At 40.7% G+C, this 23,879-nt stretch overlaps 1 protein-coding gene and 1 long non-coding RNA gene across 2 annotated transcripts; both read left to right on the forward strand.

Moving 5' to 3' along the window:
* Nucleotides 1-1,444: 1,444 nt before the first annotated feature.
* LOC139636674 (uncharacterized) lies at nt 1,445-8,726 on the forward strand. Its single transcript, XR_011694443.1, has 3 exons — nt 1,445-2,576; nt 6,455-6,589; nt 7,592-8,726. It is a non-coding gene; the product is annotated as an uncharacterized lncRNA (long non-coding RNA).
* Nucleotides 8,727-10,085: 1,359 nt separating this feature from the next.
* Nucleotides 10,086-23,469, forward strand: LOC139636337 (axin-1-like). Its single transcript, XM_071504328.1, has 13 exons — nt 10,086-10,261; nt 11,228-11,918; nt 13,772-13,965; nt 14,116-14,271; nt 15,011-15,145; nt 15,326-15,422; nt 15,830-15,967; nt 17,148-17,541; nt 18,212-18,389; nt 18,491-18,667; nt 19,045-19,344; nt 19,463-19,612; nt 20,133-23,469. The coding sequence occupies exons 2-13, from the start codon at nt 11,298-11,300 to the stop codon at nt 20,257-20,259; spliced, it is 2,667 nt and encodes an 888-aa protein (XP_071360429.1). The 5' UTR covers nt 10,086-10,261; nt 11,228-11,297; the 3' UTR covers nt 20,260-23,469.
* The last annotated feature ends 410 nt before the right edge of the window (nt 23,470-23,879 follow it).

A 23,879-nucleotide genomic window follows, 5' to 3' on the forward strand; every position in this document is an offset into this window, starting at 1 on the left:
TGAGACACGGTTTGTGAAGTTGTAGAGAGGGAAAGAGGAGAAAGCATGAGTGAACAACAAATTTAGGAGCATTTTTTTCCATCCTCCATCCACATACTCACAGTTGTTCACTCATTCTCATCAGTGGTATAGCCCTTTGCTGAGGGTACTTTCCATATCACTGCATGGCTTTTGCTGCAGAGAGACGCATTTTAGCATAATGCTAACAAGAACCTTGACAATTAGATAGACAGCAGGGGGGACTCGGGGGCAGAGAGGCAGGAGGGCAGCGTGCGGAGCAAAGATGTGAATAAAAACCTGGGAAAAATTGAAGAACTAGGAGGCACAAGGGAGGAGGCAGAACTGGGACATCAGCTGTGTGACTCTAAAACACTTAAATTACTTTTCTTTCTCTTCTCCCTGAAATGATCAGTGTCTAAAAGGAAGACATCAAGGTCCAGTTTCATTAATGAGGCTTGTTTAGAAATCACATTTCTTCAGGAAGCATCTGTAGAAAACCGTATTCCCAGGTAAACACTGTCAGCTACAGTATTTCAGCTAGTGCCTCTTCGATGATGTCATCAGCCCTTCAAACATAATGCCTCAGAAATATCATGTGAAATGATTTACTTTCTAAACCCCAGAGGCAGGTCAGGAAAATGTCTGAGTCTTATTGCACAATATAAAAAGATTTAATTCAGATTTATGATGGGTTGGGTTTAACACGGTGGCTTACGTTAGCTTGCCTGCTATAAGAAAAAGACAGACTGTAATATTGGTATAACTGGATTTCAGGATCAACTTTTCAGACATGTCATTAATTATGCAATCTGTCACAGCTTGTGCAACTGCAATTAGAGATACGATAGTGTTGATAAAATGGTAGATGGAAGGCACATGTTTAACTACACACATTTACACACAAAGATAGCTGGTTGTAGCTAAATTTTAGGTTTAAAGTGTTCTACACAACTTGGTCAAAACAGAATCAATCTTTGACAACTGTTATATACTAAAAAATATATACTATAGAAATGTATAATTTCTGTGAAAACAATAAGTAAACTTTACAGTGATTACAAACCAAACCACATAACTGTGCTTTCTGCCACAGAGAGACCGTTAACTATTTTTCTCAAGCGTTCTTGTAATTGAAAATGTTCAAATTTGATTAACTGACATCTCGGTTATTCAGTTTGTTATTCCGGATGATTAAATATCTCTAATGTAGAAGAAGCTAAATCTACTCATGAAGAACAAAACAGCAAAACTAGAGCGTGACTACATGAAACTGAAAGAAACAGACAAGCTTAGCAGAGGAGCAGGAACTCAAATCCTTGCTTTGGACTCCAGTGGAGGATTCATGTGATTTGGTATCGTTAACCTGTGGTAAAATAATCAGCCTTAAAAATAGCATAAAATGAAGGCATTTCTATCTTTTAGAGAGTTTGTTAGCAGCCTCAAACTTAAAACCAATTCTCTCCACTTTGCTTCAGTAGGTATATAGATATAGGAATACTGTTTGTTTACTGGTAATTAAATGAAATGTATGTCAAAGACTTAGAGAGTTGTAAACAGTTGGCTTTATTCTGTTTGCTGGTGCATCAGTGTTGGAGAAATGCTACTTGATCTGTTGTTAATTATGGGTGTTCTTTTGGGGGAAGATCTCATCGGATTGGATAACAGCTGCCGCCGAGGACCGAGAGTGTGACAGTGAAACATGTATATGTGATTTTTAGGCAGATGACAGACAGACAGAAGGGCTCCTTAAGACGACATACAGCTTTAACAGGATTGGAAATGGTACCGACCAGCTGTAAGAGGTAAGAGAGAAAGAGCAGGGGATGAGAGTCAAAGTGGGAGGAAGGAGGGGTCGCTACTCAAGGAGGAGAGTTGGTAGATCAGTTTGAGAAGGAATTAACTGTCTTTTAGCCCCAAAGTTGACTAAGACCACGTTTGTGTTTGCTGGAACAGCTTGGAAAGATGGACAAGGAAGGATGAAATAAATGGGGAAGAAAAAGAGTGAGCTTTGGGATGAATGAAGCCGTTAAACACATCATCAAACGCTGCAGGCACAGCAGGGGGCCTTGGGATACACCCGTCTGAGAGATGGGTGGTGGGTGTGTGCATGTGTGTGTATAGTTTTGTATTGGTCTAATAAACCATCCATCTGCAGGGAGAGCAGAACAGTGGATGCAGGGAGCGGGGGGGTTACAGCACTCTTTATGCTCCATATTTACACCCTTTTCAAACGCACAGACCGACAGATACACAGCCCTGCCCAGAGGTTCTTTGATGCTTGTCGATACCGCTGCGTGATGATGTCATACGGCACAGAGCAAGGGAGGGAGGCATGATCAAAGGACTGAGGGAGGGATGAAGACGCAGGAGAGGATATCCAAGACAAAAACGGGACAAAGATGGCGACTGCTTCTGCTATGGGACGTCCACTGGCGTCTAGACCTCTGCATCACCAGGAGGAACCCAGGCCGAGCAGCAAGTGGATTCACTTGCCTTATTCTAACAGGATGACCACCAGAATGACATGCTGGAACCACCAAGCCAACCTCAGCCACCACTACCGCCGGGCTAGCACGGTAAGCTCTCCGTCTACCTTAGCCTTTCCTCCGCTGCTGTTAAACCATCAAACCCTCAACGCCCCGATGTCTGGTTACCATCACTCCATCCCAAGTATTTATCATGAGTTGCCGTTCTTTCTAATAACACATTTTCTACCCATTTTCTTTCTTATTCTCAGCCCTTTCATCATGGTCTTTTGGCTGTTAATATAGGCCTCTCTTTGCCATCAAAGGCAGCACATCAATTGCCTTGACTCCCAAGTGTATGTGTGAGGGTGAAAGAGAGAAAGGGAGAGAGGAGAAAAAAAGAAGAACACCATGTATCAAAGATCAAGGCACGCTTTCATGCCTGATTTTGGCCTTGGTTGGATTTTGCTTTCCATCATCTTTCCATCCTCCTTTTTCTCACTATTCTAGGGCTGCAGACGCTCTCCGACCCCATCAACGTTTTCTCCCAACGCTCGGTAGTCCAAATTCCGCACTCGCTGAAAAATGAAATCGGATTCTTTTGTGAGGAAATGGAAGCAAAGACATTTTTTGTGATTCTCTTTGAGAATATTCTGTAGCTTGCAGGCTACTGGGCCAGAGCTCTGCCCCAATGATGACAATACGTGAAACAATATTTGAATAAGCAGCAGGAGGGCAGCCAGCTAATCCACTGTGGCTAATCCAGTATTGGTGCAGGCCATATTGGTAGCTGGAGTATTCAACCCCATCACAATACACATCAGCAGGACGCCATGGCAGATATACTGACACTCTTACTACAGGCATGGCTGGGAAAGGCCAGCAGATGGATGGACAGGTGGATGGATGGATGGGTGGAGGGATGATAGAGAGACAGATAGATGGATAATTGCATGAATGGATAGAAAACCTTGATATTGATACTTTATCGCAGATGTTGTTTTGTCCTTTCATGTAACTTAATTAGAGTACTTTAAGAAAAAGGAAAAAAATGAGGAAATTAAATGATTAAGATAAAAATAGAGGCAAAACACTTCAGCGTTCACTGTCCTTCATGGCTGCAGGACAGTGTTTATGTAAAAATGTGTAGTAAACATGAACGCAAACCAACATGAGATGTCGACATCACCGTACTCACTACACAGCGAACAGAATAAAAGGGTCCACTGTACAAGATCTTTTTTTTATCTTTTGTTCTGCAGCTTTCCTTGCAGCCAAACAAACTACTTGTCTCCAATTAATTTTCTTAAAGAGCAAAGGTCTGTTTCTCTTTCAAGAGGTATATAATGAAGATTTCACTCTCTGTGAGCATCTAAATGGGTCTTTGTGCTGGGAGGCCCCCAAGAGATAAGCCTGTTTCTGACAGGCCTCCGTACAGACGCCTAAATCTGCTGTGGCAGCTGGAACAAAGGGACCCCCGAGCTGGACCAGCACACTGACCAAAAGCTCCATCTCAGCAGTCTAAGGGGGCTGCCTCAATTTAGGAATTAATAATCCACTTTTATTTTAACTGAAAATGGTTGTTTTCATCACATACTTGAGAATGGTGAAAGAGTAATTCATTGGGCTCTTTGTCTTTTAATGACACTTGCAAATAGTTCAGAGCAGCCAGCTCGGGGCATCAGCTGATCCAGGGAGCAGGCTCAAAGATCATTGACATTGTAATTAACCAGAACTAGTTGCATTGCAACCAGTGCTGCATAACCTACAATTTGCTGCTATACATGCTTATTACCAAAAGCATGCAGTCTCCTAGAATGTGAGGCAAGGCACAAACATAACTGAGAGTGGTGAATGTAGATGCAAATATATCACAGTGTATGTATGTTATTGTTACAACATTCATACATATCATAGAGAAAATTAATTTCAGAAAAAAGATGGTTGTTTTTAGTTATTCAAATAAACTGAATACTTGAATAATCAAGTTACTTCATCAGATTAATGCAATAATAAAATTCAGTATTAGCATAAAGAAGTCATGTTCCTATGTTTGCAAAAGTGCCCAGAATCGGCTTTTTTAACAGAAACATTAAGACTAAGTCACAGTGGGAAAAGCACTGGTATAAATAATCAAATTAATCATGGTTGAATTTCTTTTAGCTTCTTCAGTTTCAGAGTCCTGTTACTGTGCATGCAGACTCACTGCCTTACTGGAACACTTTCATAGAGTGGCGCCATCATTAATGTTATCAGTAACTCTTTATGTATCAAAAACTCTGCTGTGGGAAAGGTTTATCGACTAATACAACCAGAAATATTAAAGGGATATACACCCTGGTGTGGCACAATCTCTCCCAGTTGACAAACCTACAGTGTATCGCATCACAGTGAATATATATTGTCAAATTTCCGAACCCTAAAATAAAAAAATAAAAAACTTATTTAAACCAGGCTTAAATATGTTTTATGGATTACCATGCAATTTGGTACATTCATTCATGCTCCCCTCAGGATGAATCACAATAAGTTTGGTGGCATCTTTGTATTCCATGTGACACCATTACACAGGTCCATTTTTTAAAATTTGATTAGTACTTTGGTCTATGATTAAAAACTAAATAAAACATTTCCAGTAGCTTCAGATGTATATTGTGTTTTCTGCTAATTGGCAAATGATAGCATGCTAAACTAAGATGTTGACTATGGTAAACATTATACTTCCTAGGTTAGCATTGTCAGTGTGAACATGTTGGCATTAGCATGAAGCTCAAAGCAGCACTGTATCTAAGTACTTTAGTAGACTTTTAGCCATTTAGAGTGTTGCTCATTCCGGTTTTTAAAATTTTTGCTTTAAACCAAAAGAAAGGAAATTACAATTTGAAATTTAAAATAAAATTTTATGAAACTTAAATCAAAAAAGTTAAATTAGATAGATAGATAGATAGATAGATAGATAGATAGATAGATAGATAGATAGATAGACAGGGGATCAGGAAGGCCAGGTGTATTAGTGCCTCCCCCCTGTGATGACCTTTCTTCAGCTAAGAGCTCAGACCTCTACACTCCTCACACAGACTCCCACACATAGTCGAGATTCATTATACATTCATAAGTACCAACATGCCCCCAACCCCTCCTCACCAAGACATCATAAAGGTCAAGTTCATCTTCCTCAGTATTCTCTCTTTGTCTCCCTTCCCTCTCTCCTCATTGTCTCTGGGGATGCTGCAGCAACCATAACAACACCAGCCTGTTGCAGCAGGAACCTGTGCATGCATGTGTGTATGTGAGTTGACCGCTGAGGATATAAGCCAAAGTGATATGAATACATTTGCATAATGAGGTGTGTTTAGCTTGGCTGTAAAGTCTGCCAATCGAACACACGCCAAAACATTTCATCATCATTTTCTTAAGCCATCGCTGAACAATGTCACACTGGTGGTCTGCTTAAAGACATCTAAATGGTTTTAGAGGTGTAAGCTAAAATGAGACCATACTTTAAGGTGAGAGTGTGGCAGAATCCTATGTTTTAGACCATGTTCTCTGGGATTTAATTGATCTTAACTGTGGGCAACGATAATAAAATCAAATAACACAACATTTTTGACCAAAAGTGTCAACATCTATATACACAATGTCAATATATGACAGTATATTTGGATGACTACTGCTGCATTGGCACAAGAACAGTCATTTATTGCACTTTTTAGTCACAATAGTCCAAAAAAATGTGCATCACTTTAATAAGACACATTTTTGATACAAGGACCAAAATCCCAGACAATATCTATTTTAAAACCCTGATATCAGTACAATATTATATTGTTTCACTCAAATTGTACATTATAGACTTGATTATTGCCTAAAAAGAAAGTAAAAATAACATACATGAGGGCTACAGCAAAGATGTGACTGGAAAAAATATCTGTTGCTCAGTTGGCTTAATTCTTAATGCTGTTGTTGTTATTATTCTGGTTGTTTCCCAGGTTCAGATGATCATGGCGGGGCAGTCCGTCCATGAGTGGACAGAGATGAGGTCAGGCGTCTGGACCTCACCCGAGCCACCTGACCCTGCCTTTTCCACAAGGGACAGCTAGCCGCAGCAACCCACAGGAGGCACGGTAAACCACTGTACATCACTGTGGTGCCATTTGTTTCAAAGTTTGTAAGGCAACTTTACCTCCAAATGAATGTTCTGCGTCTTAATTCTCATATTTTGATTGTAGTAATGATCGCCTGAAGACAAATCCTGAAGACACTGAGTTTAACATAGTGATTTTACTGCAGTATTTTCACATTTTCTAGTTTAAGCTGACATAATTATATTCATTTTTCACTATTTTCTCCTATTTTACAGACCAAACAACAGATCGATTAAATGAAAAAATGATCTGCAAACTGGTCGGTAATAGAGATAGTCTGTACTTGCAGCCCTAAATATAATATACACGAAGCTGGATTTTATCTTAAATCTGTACCGATATTATTGATTTTTGCCATAAAAATTGCTGTTTAATTAGTTTATTAGTAAACGACCAAGAGCCACACTCCTCAAGCATTGTTATTAGCTGAGGTTCAAAGTTCATTCTTGACTGTAGAGATAACAAATTTCAGTCTCACCACAAGGTCCATTTCGTAGCTGTTCTGGAGCACACTGTCAGCTGCTGTTTCCAAGCTCGTGAATCAACTTTGAGCTGCAGTTTTTAACCCAACGTGGATGACAAATCATTAAAGTGCTCGCAAAAAATGGAAATTTGAGCCTTCACGGTCCCATAAGAACTGGGCAATGTCTTTTTTTTTTTTTTTTTTTTTTGGAAACTCCCAGTAGATATGATAAAATCACATATGAGCACATGTGATTTTCAGATATCTCTCACAGAAAATGTAAAGCATCACATGTGAAAACACCTGCTTCATCATGCAGAATGGCATGTGATGAGGGGCATGTGGTGTCTGCACACTTCACATGTGAAGATATTTTTTTCAGTGTTTTTGTTAAGAGATGTGTTTAATCTATTGGTAGCAATGAGACAAACTAAAGAATCTAACCTCTCTCTCTCTCCCTCCCTCTCCCTCCCTCTCTCTCTGACACACACACACCTTCACACACAACCCGGTGGCAGCTCGGTGCTCCTGGCTGACTGACAGCGCGGCGGGCGGAGGGGAGTGACGGGGATGCTCAGCTGGCGCAGGCGGCGTGCTTTCTCCGTCCTGTCAGTCACCCTGCCGGTGGAGATGGGCTCCGTTTGCTGAACACCTGCTCAGGGGTTAAAAAAAAAAAAAAAAAAAAAAAAGGTGAGTGGACTCGTTGTTTTGCTTTGGTGTTTGTCATGAGGACGTGGTTTTCAGCTGCACCTGGTCATTCTGTCTGTGGTGCTGTTCCTGTGTCTTTGTTTCTTTTCTTTTCTTTTTTTAGTTTAAACGCATCCTGCCTTTTATCTTCTTTTGTCATCTTTATGGCAGTGTGTGGTACTACTAGCTTGTCACAAGTCATATAATTGCTCATTAGAGTTCATGAAAAGGGAAGCGTTTGTGTTGCAGTGCATTTTATTTTGTCTAAATTGTGTAACGACCAGTTGTCGTCGATGGGGGCGCTGTTGGGCGATATAGAGCTGCGACAGATAGAACTGACATAATCTATAAAAGCTGTAATTTATTTACCGCCAGTGGTGGAAAGTAATTGAGTACAATTACTCATGTACTGTACTTAAGTAAAAATATCATGTTACTTTATTTAATCAGGTGAATTTCATCCTATTTATATACTTCTGTCCCCCATTGAATCTTATTTGTTACTCCAGTACATTTATTTGACAGATACAGTTATTTTAAGATTTCACCTACACAATATATAATTAGTCAATGAAATAAGATGCGTTGTTATGGGTTAAACCACACAGAATCATAATCACACACTGCCGACACTTACAACATTAAAATACTGATTACACATTAAAACATCAGTAATGATAATAATACAGTAATATAACGTATAATAACACTGACAGTCTGATGGATACTATTTCATGTGACACTTTGCTGTACTTCTTCTGTGCTTTAACTTCAGTAAATCTTCAAATGTATTGCCACTTTTATCTAAGTAAATGATGTAAATGCTCACTCCACCAATATGTGCATGGTTACCATAAGAACTTAAATACATACAAGTGGAAGTGAGTATTTTTTTTTAGATATGTGCAATCGGTGAATTGATAAATGTGTTTAGGACAGAAAATCACCAGATGTTGGCTGGCAGTGTTCAAGATAATTCCTTAAATATTGCAATCTTTAGATTTACTATTAACGTTACACTAGTTTTCATGCAAGCAATGTCTGTAATGAACATATAGAAAACAGCCACCCACTGTAAATATAGTACGTAAAATTAGCTCCACTGCAACCAGACACAACATTAAAATGCTGTTTACCCATATGCATCAGTAATATTAACCCAATAATATAATTAAGGCTGCTATCAGTTATTTTCATTATTGATTAATCTGACACAGAGCTGCACAGTTGATTGAAATATTACCAAAATAGCAATATGCAATATAAATAAGTAATAAATATAATGCAATATTGAAATTGCAGGAGCTGCAATTTTCTTTGATAATGGTAATAGGTGTCACAACAGAACACAAATGAAGCTTAGTGGTGATACAGAGATGTCCCAGCCTACACAATCACATCATCATCATTTTTATATTTTTTCAGTGATAATAAAATGCAAAAATGACCTTTCCAACTGTAATTGTCACTCATATTGCAATCTGACAAAATAATTACAGACGTTCAGCCCTAATCTGAGTTTTTTTTTTTTTTTGGCTTAGCTGAAAGTGACGTCCTCAAATGAATTTAAAAAACAAAACAACACAAATATTCAGTTTTAAATGGTGTATGACAAAGAAAAGCAGCAGATCTTCTCTTTTGTAAGGCTGAAATCTTCAAATATTTGCCTTTTTTTCACTATTAAGTGAAACGATTCATCTGTCATCAAAGCAGTTGCAGGTTATTTAATCTATTACTCAACTGAGCATTACAACTCTAAATATAACCTAGCTGCAAAGTGAGTAGCCCACTTTCATTTTCATGTTAATTTTCATGTTAAAGTATATGTACTTTATTTGAAGGTTGCAACAACTGATTATTTTGATTATTGATTAATCTGCCAGTTATTTTATCAATTAATCGCTTAGTCTATGAAATAAAAATAAAGTTAAAATCTCGGTGATCTGAAGGTGAAGTCTTCAAAAACACCCAAATATTTAGTTTACAACGATGTATGATACAGAAAAGCAGCAAATGATTACTACTACTACTTTTCCTGGAGTGACACGACTGAAACTATTACTGTGTGACGCGGTGGCGGATTAATTTTCTGACGACTAATCGATTAATCGACTGTTTTCCGTCTTAACATGCTATAACTGCAAAGTGAGTACTTTTAGTTTCATACTAATGGGGTATTCCTGCACTGTAGTGCTTGTAATTCAACTTTAACTAAAGAATCTGAACACCATTGCTAAGCTCAGTCGGTAGCCGTGTGTGCAGCTTCTAGCCGTCGCGGATCTATAAACGTGCTACACACCGCACAGCGTCGGCGCGCAGGCGCGTATTCTCTCGATCCGTATTATTGAAACCAGCCACCATGGGGAGTTAAGGGCAAGACGACGGGTTATTTTCGTTAATATTTAATATTAGAAAGCCACCCATATGCTGCGTTTTGGAGCACACAGTTCGCGCCAGTATCCCCAATGCAGCGGATTACGGGGAACGGGCTTTCTGAGACGGTAGGACGGACACTTTTGTGGAAAACACGGGACGTTAACGCACCTAGCTAAGCTAGCCAGCTAGCAAAGCTAACCAAAACTAGCTGGCACTGCAGCCAGCAGAGTGGAAAACGTGCCCTCGCTTTCTTGTTTTGTTTGATGTTAAATCCGCTGATTTGTCGGAGTTAGTCAGTTGGAAACTCAGCGTTGCTTCCGTACGAGTTTGGTTCGCACGAATACTTGTTCAAAGGACGCCTGTGTGGAAGTGTTTTGCATGCAGGCCCGTCTTGTGTGGTTGTAGAGTTTGTTTCTGTACCCATCCCCCACCGTCTTTGCAGGCCAAGATGAATGAGATTCTCACTTTAAAGCACTGGCATCGGTGGTGGCATTGCTACAAGGCTAGCTAGCTGTCTTAGCTTGTTAACATTTGTTGATTATTTGGAAAATGTCTGGCTTAACTACGCGAAGTGTGAGCTTTGTTTTGCCAGCTTCTGACGCTGGTTTTTAGGACTGTTAAACCCTCGACAAAAACTTGATGGTGAAATTCCGCTTTAAGATTTACGCACACAGCATTAAACTGTTGTTAGTCTGTGGAGTCTCAGGTGGTATCTGCAAATAGCAGTCGGTAGTAATAATAATTAATTCTTAAATCTTTGTTGATAAGCTTGCATGCCAAGGTAACATTCACTTGCATTATTTTTAGATTTTGTGATAAGATTCTCCTCATTCTCAACCACATTTGTCTCCTGACCTATTCAGTTTCATGTATCTGTTCTGCTCATCATCTCATTTTGTTGCTTAGTGATAGACATATATGTGTGTGTGTGTGTGTGTGTGTGTGTGTGTGTGTGTGTGCATTAGTGATCTGACATAGTGAAGTGGGCGAGAAATGAGTCAGTCGGTTTTCATCGTCTTAGCAATAATGTTTATTTCCTTTGTGTTAACTCCCAGTGCTGCAGCTAACCGCTTTTCTTGTTTCCATCACAGGGTGAATCGTTTGCCAGCAGAATCGTTGCTCGAGGCGAAGATCTGACCGCTGCCTTGTGCAATCAGAGACATGAGTGTTGTCAGAGAATTACATGGGATTGGGTACAGGGGTGGTGGTGGGGTTGTGGCCTCTCTGAGTGGCCCTACCCACTTCACTGAGGATGCCCCGCGACCCCCGGTTCCTGGCGAGGAGGGGTCTGATGTGGACCCCCCGGGCCAGTCAGCCAACACCCGTCCAAACACCCTTTCCCAAAACCTTGGCTATCCCCCGTCATCCTCATTATCTAAAATGGGGGATCCATCAAGTTACACACCCTCCTCATCGTCTGCGACTCCGCGTCGCCCTGATCTGGACTTGGGGTATGAACCTGAGGGCTCGGCTTCACCAACTCCACCTTACCTGAAGTGGGCTGAGTCACTTCACTCTCTCCTAGACGACCAGGAAGGTATCCAGCTGTTCCGAAACTTCCTGTGCCAGGAAGGGTGTGCAGACCTTCTGGACTTCTGGTTTGCCTGCTCGGGGTTCAGGAAGACGAGCCAAGAGAAGAGGGCAAAGCTGGCCAAGGCCATCTACAGGAAGTACATTGTAGACGGAAGTGGGATTGTCTCCAGGCAGATCAAAGCAGCCACCAAGAGCTTCATCAGGGACTGTGTGGGAAGGCCACATCCAGACCCTGCTATGTTTGAACAGGTATTTAAGACGTTGATTTCATGCTTGTAAAGATTCCTAACGAGAGTGGTGCATGTTGGGTCACACAGACCAGTGGAGGATGTTATAGATATCCCACAGGCTGTGTTCTGTCCTTCTCAGTTCTTTAAAATTGTCAGGTTCAGCCAGGCTGATGGTTAGAAAGTTCAGGCTGTTAACGTGCCAGCCAGAGCGAAGAATACAGAAACTGAAACTGAATTATGCCTGTTTGCAAGTTAATGTATGACATACAAAAAGTACCACAATTGGCTTTGATGGCAGCTATCTTTGTCTGCAACCTCATGCCGAGAACGTCATCTTTTTTTCCCCACAGTTTTAATCACTTTTCCTCAGTGCACATTTGTAGGCCAAGTGTTATTGTTTAAATGCCCATAAATCCATCATAGTCCAGCTGTATGTCAGTGTTTACTTGCACATTTGAGGAACCTGATAGCCACATCTGCTTTCATCAGCTGGTGTAGCTGGACTTTGAACAGGCCAGAATTTGTAAAGAGTACCTTTTGTTAAAAAACATGCCAAATAAAAAGTTCAATTTCACTGTAGTAGAGGGCATATGCTTGTGTATTAATTAATTTTCTATATAAGAGTAATTGCATTCATTGGAAGATAAATCATATTTGCAGTCAGAATAAATGCTGTAAAACAGTTGTTGCAGTCTTGAGCCTTGTTAAAGACCTGTCAGCAACATTCAGCACTGCTCCACTGAAGAGTTTTTTTTTTTTTTTTTTAGGGGCCACAACCTATGACCTAAAACGAGACCCAGATTTCTGCAGTTTTAGTACCTGGGTACCTCGAAAGGTTTCTGGGTCCTCAGCCCTGCTCCTGTGGTCATAAAGGGTTGTGACAGCCTAGCAGTAAAATTAAAATGGTATTTTAAAATATGTCTGAAAAAAGGGTGCAGCTGTTGTTCCGCATGTAGAGCACAGATTTATGTTTTCTCATCTTTTTTCATAACCACAGAACCACAACAAAGGACCAAGTGCAGTTTTAGTTTCAGGTTTTTTGCTCACCCACCTATGCCCTCTTTCACCTCTGATCTTTATTGCCCTCTTTCAATATGACAGAGGTCTACTGTTCAGACCACATATAGTATATGAGACTCCTGACTCCTATCACAGGTCTGGTTTGCAGAAATTCAAGTGTCTGACTGTAGTGCCTTCCACATCAACAAAATTACACAGAATGAGGTTACATAATTACCATAATAAACCAAATGAAGATAGTTTCAGTTTTATTTTTCTCTGCGACCAACCTTCCCCCATGATATGATCCCCTTTGCTTTCATCTCTAATACTGTTTTTTTTCTTTCTTTTTTACAAAATTCTAGCAGTTCATCAGTTAATGTTGCTTAAATGTCAATATGTTAAATTTCCCTCCCTGATTAAAAGACTTTGTCACCAAAGCCAAATACCATTAGACTTGCCTTCAAACATGGTCAGGAGAGAAGTTGTGAAACCACATCAAGTAATGCACGTTGACCCTTTTCAGATAGAACTCCAGTGTGGGTTTAGCCCACTTCTCTGTGTCAGTATGGACCGGGTATTAAGCTAGCTGCGCAGCCAGTTACATAAATGCCGGTTTACCTGGCTTCACTGTGTTGGTCTGTAACAGGTTGGTGTAATGATTATGGTGGCTTGTGTTTACACTTTTATGTAAAAGCTAAGCAGTGCAGCAATTGTGTTGAGACTAAGTTAAGAGCAAAGTGAAGAGCCAGGAACTGGGTCACAACCTTTAACACCATTAGTCTTTGCTTCAGACTGAAGAGTGTGTTCCATTGATGAGATCATGCACTAATTATGTTATCAGGAAGTGATTGTAACATCATTATGTTCCAGGCCCAGACAGAGATCCAGGCCATGATGGAGGAGAACACCTACCCTTTGTTCCTTAAGTCGGACCTGTACCTGGAGTACACACGGACAGGAGGAGAGAGCCCCAAACCTAACCCCAGTGATCAGAGCCCTTCATCGGGGCCAGCAAAGCCTGTGCCAGGGTACTTACCCACACTAGCTGAGGATGAGGAATGGAGGTGAGATGAGCTTGAGACTTTACATCACACCACTAACGTCATATACTGCACTGACTTTTCTGGCCTCCTCAGTGCAACACTGAAAAAACATTTAACATTCTCATAACTAGTAAATAGAAATAACTAAATGAATGCCTCTGATGCTCTTAGGTGTGTGGGAGGAGGAGTGAGGGAGGTGGAGGAAGAGAAGGATGTGGAGGAGTGCGGAGACACACCAGCTGGTAGACTGACTCACAGCCTGCTGATGCAGACAGCACCGCAGAGAGCCTCAGCCAACAGGAGGAGGCAGGACAGCAGGGAGTACAGGTGTGTATGTGTGTGTGTCTGTAATTGAGGGAGTGTAATCATGAAGACAGTGATGTTATTTCCCTGTAACCATGTGTTGTAATTGAAATATTTATAATAATAATAGTAATAATAATAATTTATATTAGTATTGGAACATATCAGTGGGCATTCAGCCAATTTTAGTAATGATACCATTTGTCATTTCATTACCAGCTTTATTTCATACCATGTCTGTCCATGTCCACTATACCAGTGGAGTCCCCATTTTTATCGTAAATTATTGCAAATGGAATAGTCTTAAAAACACTTGTCTTCCAAATCTGATCATATCCATTGCTTTTTAAATTATTTGGCTTTTCTGTATATATACCATATCAAACACAATGCAAATATGCAGCTACATTTCATCATAGGAGTCTGTTGATTCTTTACTTGAACAAAAGTTCGATTGTTAAACCTATTTTGGAGCTAAGTTGTTGTTTTCTGAATAAAATTGAATTCAAATGACATTTAATTATTGGAATATTTATGAAAATAATTAGTTAGTCAAAACTGGCAAGAAACCAAATCTGCTGCAACCAAAACATGAAAAGTCCTGAGACATGTCCTGGCCAGAGAAATTGTGTTTACTGCCAGAGAGAAGAGGAGAAAGCTCCTGAAAATTCATGGATTACTCCCAGCATTATGCTGAATGAATGTCTACACGTACCAGCCTTTTAATGTGAGCTCACCTCAAATCTTCTCTACACAACCTCAGACCATGGAGGGAGCCGGTAAACCCATACTACGCGAACATGGGATATGCTCGCGCTCCAGCCACCAGTGCCAATGACAGTGAGCAGCAGAGCATGTCGAGTGACGCAGACACACTGTCGCTGACCGACAGCAGCGTGTAAGTACACACTGATGTACCCAGACTTACTGCACAGTTTCGTTACTTCATTCACTCCTTCAATAATTCAGTTACTGGATGTGAATGTGCTCAATAACAAATACTACGCCTCAGTAGTAATTAATGAGCTGTTAAGATCTGTGTTTGATGGTCCGTCTGTCTGTGTCTTTGTGCGTGCAGAGATGGTATTCCTCCATACAGATATCGAAAGCAGCATCGCAAAGAGATGCATGAAAGTGCCAAAGCCAATGGACGTGTGCCCCTACCTCATATACCTGTGAGTTCAACAGACACCATTCATTTTAGCCTCACGTCGGCACGCACAGCTGCATTCATGTGACGGTAACAGGAACCCCTGTGACCTTTGTTTATCAACATGCTGTTGTGACTGTAAATAAATAGCTAAGGGATCTTGTCACACAGTTGTGTTATATTGATATTAATTTACTGAGGTAAACAATGAGCTTTCACGCTATTTTCTCTATTAGAATTAGTACATCTATATTCATGTGTTTCTCTTCACAGTACTCACGCTCTTTTTTGTGCCATTTAATTGTTATTACCTTTTTCTTATATAAAATCTGTTAGTTATACGTTAATTTACAAATTTGGCATTTCAATTTTAGCAGCAGATGTGTGTAGGAATTCATGGCTGTTAATTTTTTCCGATGTGTCTTTATGCAGCGCACGTACCGCATGCCAAAGGACATCCACGTAGAGCCTGAGAGGTTTGCAGCGGAGCTCATCAGCAGGCTGGAGACGGTTCTCAGAGAGCGAGAGGCTCAGGAGAGACTCGAAGAGAGGCTGAAGAGAGTACGACTGGTGAGTGTACAACCGTGTGTGTGCTTCTCGTGACGATGTGATGGGGTTTTGTTCCTGTGAGTGAAGCCGTGATTCATTCCAGTTATTCACACAGTGTTGATGTTGTTGCCTCAGAAATACTTGGTGAATTATGAGTCACATTGAGAACTTGGACAGTTTGTCTCTTTAGTAATGAGAAGCTGTGCGTTATGGTTGGCAAATCACCTCACAGTGAGTGCAGCGGCCATGCAGGAGAGACACTCCATGCTGCGCTAGGTTTTTATAACCAAACTGTGGCCAGGATGCTCACTTAATGTCTTTGACAGTGTGGAAATCTGATGTTTTCACATCACAGATGATAATCAAAAACAGTTGTATTGCAAAAGCAGAAACCACAAGCGCATGATAAAAAAAACCATGATATATTAAAATATCATTCCCTCCTCCAAATGTCTAATATTCAAGCAAAACAAACGACTTAGAGCCAACTTGGAAAATTCTGATCCAGGTACAGCCCTAATTGTAAATTATGATTGAATTATGTTTGACTTCATTAATTTGGTTTGCCAAAGTGATTTTTATCTACCACTAAGGTAAACAAAACGTTTTTGTACATTGTTACGGCTGCAATCATTGCGGTTACAACTGGTTTATGTTGTTTCCCCAACAATGAGCTGGGTTGTAACAGCATAATTTAAAACATATTTCATGCTGTTCTGCTACTAGATATTTTCTGTCTGAACACACTCACAAGCTGGAAACACTGACACAAAAAACGAGGGGTGAATAGGGGGATGGATCCACCAGTAGGGCTACATGGTGGAAATCAGTGAATTCTGAAATGTGTTACTAAGTTCCAAATGTTATATGCATATAGCGAGTTGTGTATACAGCATCATAATGAATTCTGTCATAATAATAATTGTTGCCATGTTCGTTTTTCCTCTACAAGGGAAAAAATGTAAGAAAATCTTTGTATTTTGGCAAGAATTTGTTGTTGGTGGTTTTTTTTAATAATGTAGAGTTAAATTTACAGACAGAATCTGCAGCCAGACTTAACCATAGGCTGTTAAATTTCATAGTGATGTTAAATGAAGTCTCTCTATTTTTTTTAATAAATATCAAATAGATTGCAATTGATTGGTTTATACAATAATAGTGTCCATTTTGAAATAAAAAATTTGTTTCATATTCCCAACAGGAAGAAGAGGGGGACGATGCTGACATCTCCATGACAACCTCCATGTCTTCTCATAGCATACCACTCCCCCTCCCCTCATCGTTTCCACCTCTCTACGGCGCCCGTTATTCAGAGACCACTGCTAACACGGCAACCGTCACCACTTATGGCGGCCTCGTTGCCATGGAGGATTCCCATGACGACGACCCAGAGTCTATTTTGGATGAACATGTATCGCGCGTGATGAAAACGCCGGGCTGCCAGTCGCCAGGGGCAACCAATAGCACCTTAGGAGGAGGAGGGGGTCGACACACTCCTCCCAAATCGTCGCGCTCACCTGATGGGGGGATCGGACCACCTCACTACCCCCCACACAGAGGGGGAGGTCACAGTCTGCCTGCTGCTGGGGTCAAAGGTAAGAGGCTGTGGAGGGGAAGGAGAGACAGCAGAGAGAATAAACTCCCAAACATCTCGGCAGTGTACGATGAGCATCGCAACATCTGCCATCTGTACCCAGCTGGGTACTGTAGTTTTTGGCAAATGTTACTCAAGCAGGAAATTGTGCATTTGCTCAAGTGTGTATTTATGACAGCAGGGCTGTGTATGTGGGATGGACTCATAATAAAGTAAAAGCCTCTGATTATAATGAAGAAATATGTCACACAGTCCAATAGTGTGGCTCTTTCAATGGGTTTTTAACAGTGGAGCTCTGTGACTTTGGCTTTGGACACACACACACACACACACACACACACAACTTGTCTGAGGGATCAAATTATTGTTTTGGTCTTTTAATGCAATTTTGTTGACTATGAGAAATTTATAGAATATCAGCTGCCTTGGACATAAAGGTAGAGAAATATAACAAGTCTTCAACAAGCCACAGAACTGGCTTTACAAAGATAATATTAAAAACACTGTTGTTGGAGAGATTTGCTTTTCAGACGTGGAAATAACCTGTGTCCAGTGTCAGCTATGGGCATCAAATGAAGCTGCAGCAGTAGTGTGCTTTGTAGTTTAGTGCAGGATCTATTGAGGAGAGGCTAGTTTGTCACTAATGGATCTCACCCTGATATCTGTGTCAGGTATGCATCACCACAAGCAGCCCTACCACCACAGAGGACGAGAGGGACAGGAGGAGGCAGGCTCTAGGTCTCAGCCCAACTTCCTGTGGAACGGAGACCCGGCTGGCCAGTACGCAGGGAGAGCTCGAAACTACGCTGACGGGGCTGGAGCCAGCACACTCGAGGGGATGGGTTACAGGTAAGCCACCGTGGTCATATGTGCTGACGTTTGTTAGGTCTGCAGCAAACTGTGTGTGCTGTCTTTTACTCAGATGTATGTGTTACCTGTTCGTTCTGCAGTAGTAAAGGCAGCACGCTATCACGGCGAGGTTGTAAGAAGACTTCAGAGACATCAGGTAAAGGTGAGGAGAGTGGGCGTGGTGTGGAGACTCAGGTGCCACTGGAGGATCTGGAGAGAAACCAGAAGATTCTGCAGTGGATGATGGAAGGAGATAGACAAAGGAAGAGCTCTCATGGGTGAGCAATATAAAAACTGAATTTCCTTTGATTCATTATATTTAGTATTTCATCTAAATTAATGTTTAGTATTTTAGTTGAAATAACATAATTTTAATGTCTATGATGCAGCCGTATTTTTCAAGGTAAAAGATTAACCTGTAGGACAACAGAGGATTCACTAGATCAGTAAACTCTGACATGTGTGTAATATCATCAACATAAAATTTACAAATCAGCATCAATCAAACCTTTAAAAAATTTTTGGCCCTTAATGGGCGGTGGAAAGAAGTTGTACGCACAACACTGATGGATGCAATGGATGCAAGGCATTCATCTGTAAATCAAATCCCCTGACATTCATCCTCTCCCTCCCTCCGTCCCTGTTGTTTTTCCAGCGGCAGCACCAGCAGCTCCAGGAGGACGGGAGCTAGCAGCGAGTCACCACGTCCGACGTCAGTGGAGCGGCCTGGAGCTGTGCACCCTTGGGTCTCAGCCCAGCTGCGTAACAACCCCTCTTCGGTGTCCACGGCCATCCCCGGCTCCTCGTCCACCCAGGTCCAGCCCTCACACCCTTTCATCCAGGACCCAGCTATGCCCCCCAACCCGGCTCCCAACCCCCTCACCCAGCTGGAGGAGGCTAGGAGGAGGCTGGAGGAGGAGAGGAGGAGGAATGCACTACAGCAGGCCAAGCAGAGGTGAGATGTCAGGTCAATTTTATGTATGTAGAATAAAATTACATTTTCCTCAGTGGCCTGTGCCTGTGGCTATTTGTATCTTATTTGAATGTTTTGACATGGATTTGTTCTCTTTAAGGCACAAGTCTGGAAAGCGCCAAGCATGTGAGAACATGACGGTCGCTTACTATTTTTGTGGAGAGCCAATCCCATACAGAACATCAGTCAAAGGCCGTGTGGTGACTTTGGGCCAGTTCAAGGAGCTGCTTACCAAAAAGGGCCACTACAGGTGAGAACCTCTGATGCAATGATAGACCCAGCATCAAGAACTTGGTAGACAGTGTAACCTTAAGTAGACATGTGTTTTTAATGCCCTATCCACACAGCACACTCTGACTTCTGTTTGAAATAAAAGCAAAGCAGGTTTATTAATCTGTCACAAGATAAAGTTAATGGGAACAGAATTATCAACACTCTAAACTTGTAAGCAACAAACTACTTTCAAGTGTTGTAATTTAAATATTGTAAAATTGCTGCATGGTCTCAAAGTGGCATCGCATACAGCACGGTACCAGTAAAACACAAATAAAAATATATATTTACTCAGAGTAGGTCTTAATTAAACATAATATACAATGAATAAAAGTAAACATGATAAAATATCAATATATAAATAGTATTCAACTGCATAATTAGAATTTGGTCCCTGTGGTACAATTTAGAGAAACATATTTTTTCATTGTTCAGCTCACTATTTGGCACATACAAACAAACTCAGTTGAGAGCTAATGACTGTAATTTGTGTGCAGGTTCTACTTCAAGAAGGTGAGCGACGAGTTTGACTGTGGTGTGGTGTTTGAGGAAGTCCGTGACGATGACGCCATCCTGCCTATCTTCGAGGAGAAGATCATCGGGAAGGTGGAGAAGGTTGACTGAAATTTGGGAACAGCAAGACGAAACAAATTTGCAAAAAAAAAAAAAACAAACTAAAAATTACATAATTTGAAAAGAAGAGACTGGAAGAGAACATTCAGGGTTCAGCTGAGGAAATGAAACGAAAGAAAGAAAGTAGAAACATGGAGGGAGCAACGTGTGACGGAAGGGAGGTTGCGCTGGATGGTAGAGGCTTAAGTATTAAGGAGGTGGTTATTATTATGGAATATCTGGATATCGGCGTCAGCGCCTGGATCAACCCCACATCAAGCGAAGAAGCTCGGCCAGATGAAACGGGAGCGGAGGAAAGGAACATAAATTATTTCACCTGTCTTGTCTCCACTGTGGATATTCGAGGAGGGCTGTTAAAATCTGATGTCTGACCAGTCTTCCACTTCCACTACGATGGATGGGAAAAGGGTGAGGGGACTGCTGGAAGGAGAGAGGATAAAGTAGTCTTCCACTTCTGCTATGGAGGAGCCTGTCCTCCGCAGACCATTACGATGCTGCTACATTACCACGGAAACTCTTCAATCGGTGCTCGGGACAGTAAGAAAGCAGTTTTGTTCCATTCGGGAGTCTCACTGCCTTTTGCTGTCTCTGTTCCTCATCAGCTGGTGACAAGGGGAGAGGACAGAGGATTTTGGGGAGTGGAACTTTTTGCCTGCTTCTCCTCTCACTGACTTCATAGCCTCAAAACAGAGAAACTTTCTCACCCTTGATTCCTAGATGTCATGTAGTGATCTCTCACATCAACATGTTCAGACAACAGTTCTCTACATAACTTGTTTACCAAAGCTACATATTTTTGATAAGACAAGTATCCTAGCTACTTGTTTTCATTTTATTTGAATTGTGTATGTACAAGGCAGGTACTATTACTTACTAATGCAGCCTAATTTCGTCATATCTCAACTTAATTTTGTATTATTGTGTATGTTTTGAAGCTAGCTCATTAGTCGTGCCAGGGCAGCCGTTTTGTTTGTTTCCTCTGAACCACATCCATGCACCTCAGTTCTGTACTGTTTACTTTTTTGAGTGTGCAGTTCTGTTCTCCTGCGCAATAGATTTTAAACATAGGATTTTTTTTTTTCTCTCCTTAAATATTCTCATGAAAAAGAGGAGTGCGCACTACATGTGCACTGTCTCTGACCACAGTATCTGTTGTTTTTAAACAGGTGTTTTTAAACAGTCCCCTCACGCATCTTCTAACTACTCTGCTACACTGAGAGCCTGTGTACATAACTCCAAGCTCAGTCTAGGTGCCTGCCTGCCTGCCTGCCTGCCTGGCCAATGCCATTACTATCTAGAATGCTTATTCTGAAGCGTGTTGGTGAGTGTGAAAGCCTGTGTCAGTTGTGTATGTCTGAAATCAGCCAAAGAGCATATCGTACGTCCCGTATGCCTACATGCGTGTGTCTGTGCAGTCCAAGTCTATGAGTATCTGTGCTTTTTCATCATGAGCAGAAGGGAATCTCTTCTTCCTCTTGCAGATTCCCACGCTTCAAACATTGTAGCTTAACTTGGAGTTTAAAATCTGGAGCTTTTCTGAAATTAATAGCTTGACAGTTTGCGAAATGCGCTTATTAGTTTCCTTGCTGAGAGTTGGGTGAGAAAATAGATACTGCTTTAATGTCTGTACTGCAGATATGAAGCTTACAACAAGCAGTGGGTTAACTTTTCTATGGGTTAAACAAACTAGGGCTACAACTACTGATAATTTTTATTATTTATTTAATCTGCCAGTTATTTTCTCAGTTAATTGATTGGTCTATAAAATGTCACCTCAACCCACCTTCCTAAAGCCTAAGGTGACATCTAAAAATAGCTTGGTCGGACCGACGTTTCAAAATTAAGAAATTTGGTTTTCTGTCACTTTATAGAAAAGAAGCACAATTTAGAAACTGAAACTAGAGAGTGTTGGGCGTTTTTGATTTCACTTGATTTAGATCTAAAACAAACTAGATATAACATGTTAATCGATGATCTTTAAAGGTGCAGGTAGGCAACTTTTGTTACCGTTGGATTGAGCCAGGCTCCCTGCTTCCCTCTGCTTCTAGTCTTTCTGCTAAGCTAAGCTAAGGTAACTGGCTGTCGGCTGCAGTTTCACATCTAATGTACAGACATGAGATTGATATTGGATCTTCTCATTTACCTCTCATAAAGAAAGAAAAAAAAGCTCATTTCCAACATTATCTAACTCTTCTGTTAAGCTTCTAACATCACTGGAGTACAGCAGCGAGGCCTCAGCACCAGAATATCATAAAATCATGAATATGAAACAGTGTACACTGCGCTGACAACACACCAGCTATGTAAGCTGAATGTAATCTGTTTTTTTTTTTTTTTTTTTACTTTTACCCGCTATATCCTCAAAGGAAACCCCTTCATTTGTCTAGTCATCATGCCTGAGTCTACCTTCAGTACTGATCTCCAACTCTTGGTCTGACTGAGTGTTTTGTGTTTTCTATGCTGGCAGTTAACTGAATGTGTTCATCAAACAAAGGGGTCCTACAGAAGGTCTTGCAGGAATGACGAGTACAATTTGTCCTGGGTTTTTGCCCAGTAAGGGAAACATAGGATCATAAAACATTTGTCCTTACTTCAACACATTTTGCCTTCAATATAAAATTTTAAATTTAGATATGTATTTGTTTATAAAAAAAATGTAATTTTAATAATCACCAAGCATGTTCTTTATAAGGAATGTTTTCCTGATGAGTTGAATTATCTATTTTGTTTCAATGTTTATGTGGAAACTGCTATGGCCCTCTGATATATTTTACCTGTTTTGTTGGAACGCCCAGGGACAGTTAAAATGACAACATTTGTTAAGAGTTGTTTTTATTGTGATTATGATTTGATGGACAAAACAAACAAGAGCGTCTGTTGTGTTGTCGATTTGTGTGAAACACAGTGCCTTTATCATCTTATCTTTCAAAATATGTTTATTGAACCAATCCATGCTTTTAATGTAAGTTTTTATTTTCAGTCAGTCCTGTTATGTTTTTAGCTGCAGTCATGCTTGCTCACTTCTGTTCTGATAGACTCTGCTGTAAATATGTACATTACCATTTCATACGTGTCTTCAGACCTGCACCACATGTCCATGGTGTTTCTGTTTTTCAAAGGTAAACGCCAAGATGTCACTGTGCTGGTTCCACTTGTACATTTCTTTTAAAAAGGTACTTCATAATAAAGATGTTGAATAAACCTTTCGTTGCATTTATTTTTTCAGGTAGAATATCAGCATTCACCTGCTTTACTCCTTATTCACTTACTTTTTTTATTTTAACACACAATGAATAACCTTCTTAACACGTTTTAAATGCATCATAATCATCATTGATCTTTCTTTGTTAGATTTGTATGAGAAAATTATGACAGTACTTAGTATTTACATTGTAAGAGTAGTTAATTGAACAGTGCATATACAGTACAGTGTCATTGCATACATTCATGGGTGAAAAGGAATCACATGAACATGCAGTAGATTGATGAACTGCTGCTGAACTTTCCGTGAGACCTAATCCATATTTATTTTGTGACAGATTATATCACTTAGCTTTGCAGATAAAGCTGTTACAAAGCAGACAAAGCCAAATATGGGCAACAATTAACCC

Source organism: Trachinotus anak, unplaced genomic scaffold, assembly GCF_046630095.1.
Source record: "Trachinotus anak isolate AG129_WGS33_773 ecotype Australia unplaced genomic scaffold, CSIRO_AGI_Tana_v1 ptg000019l, whole genome shotgun sequence".
NCBI classification, from domain to species: Eukaryota; Metazoa; Chordata; class Actinopteri; order Carangiformes; family Carangidae; genus Trachinotus; species Trachinotus anak.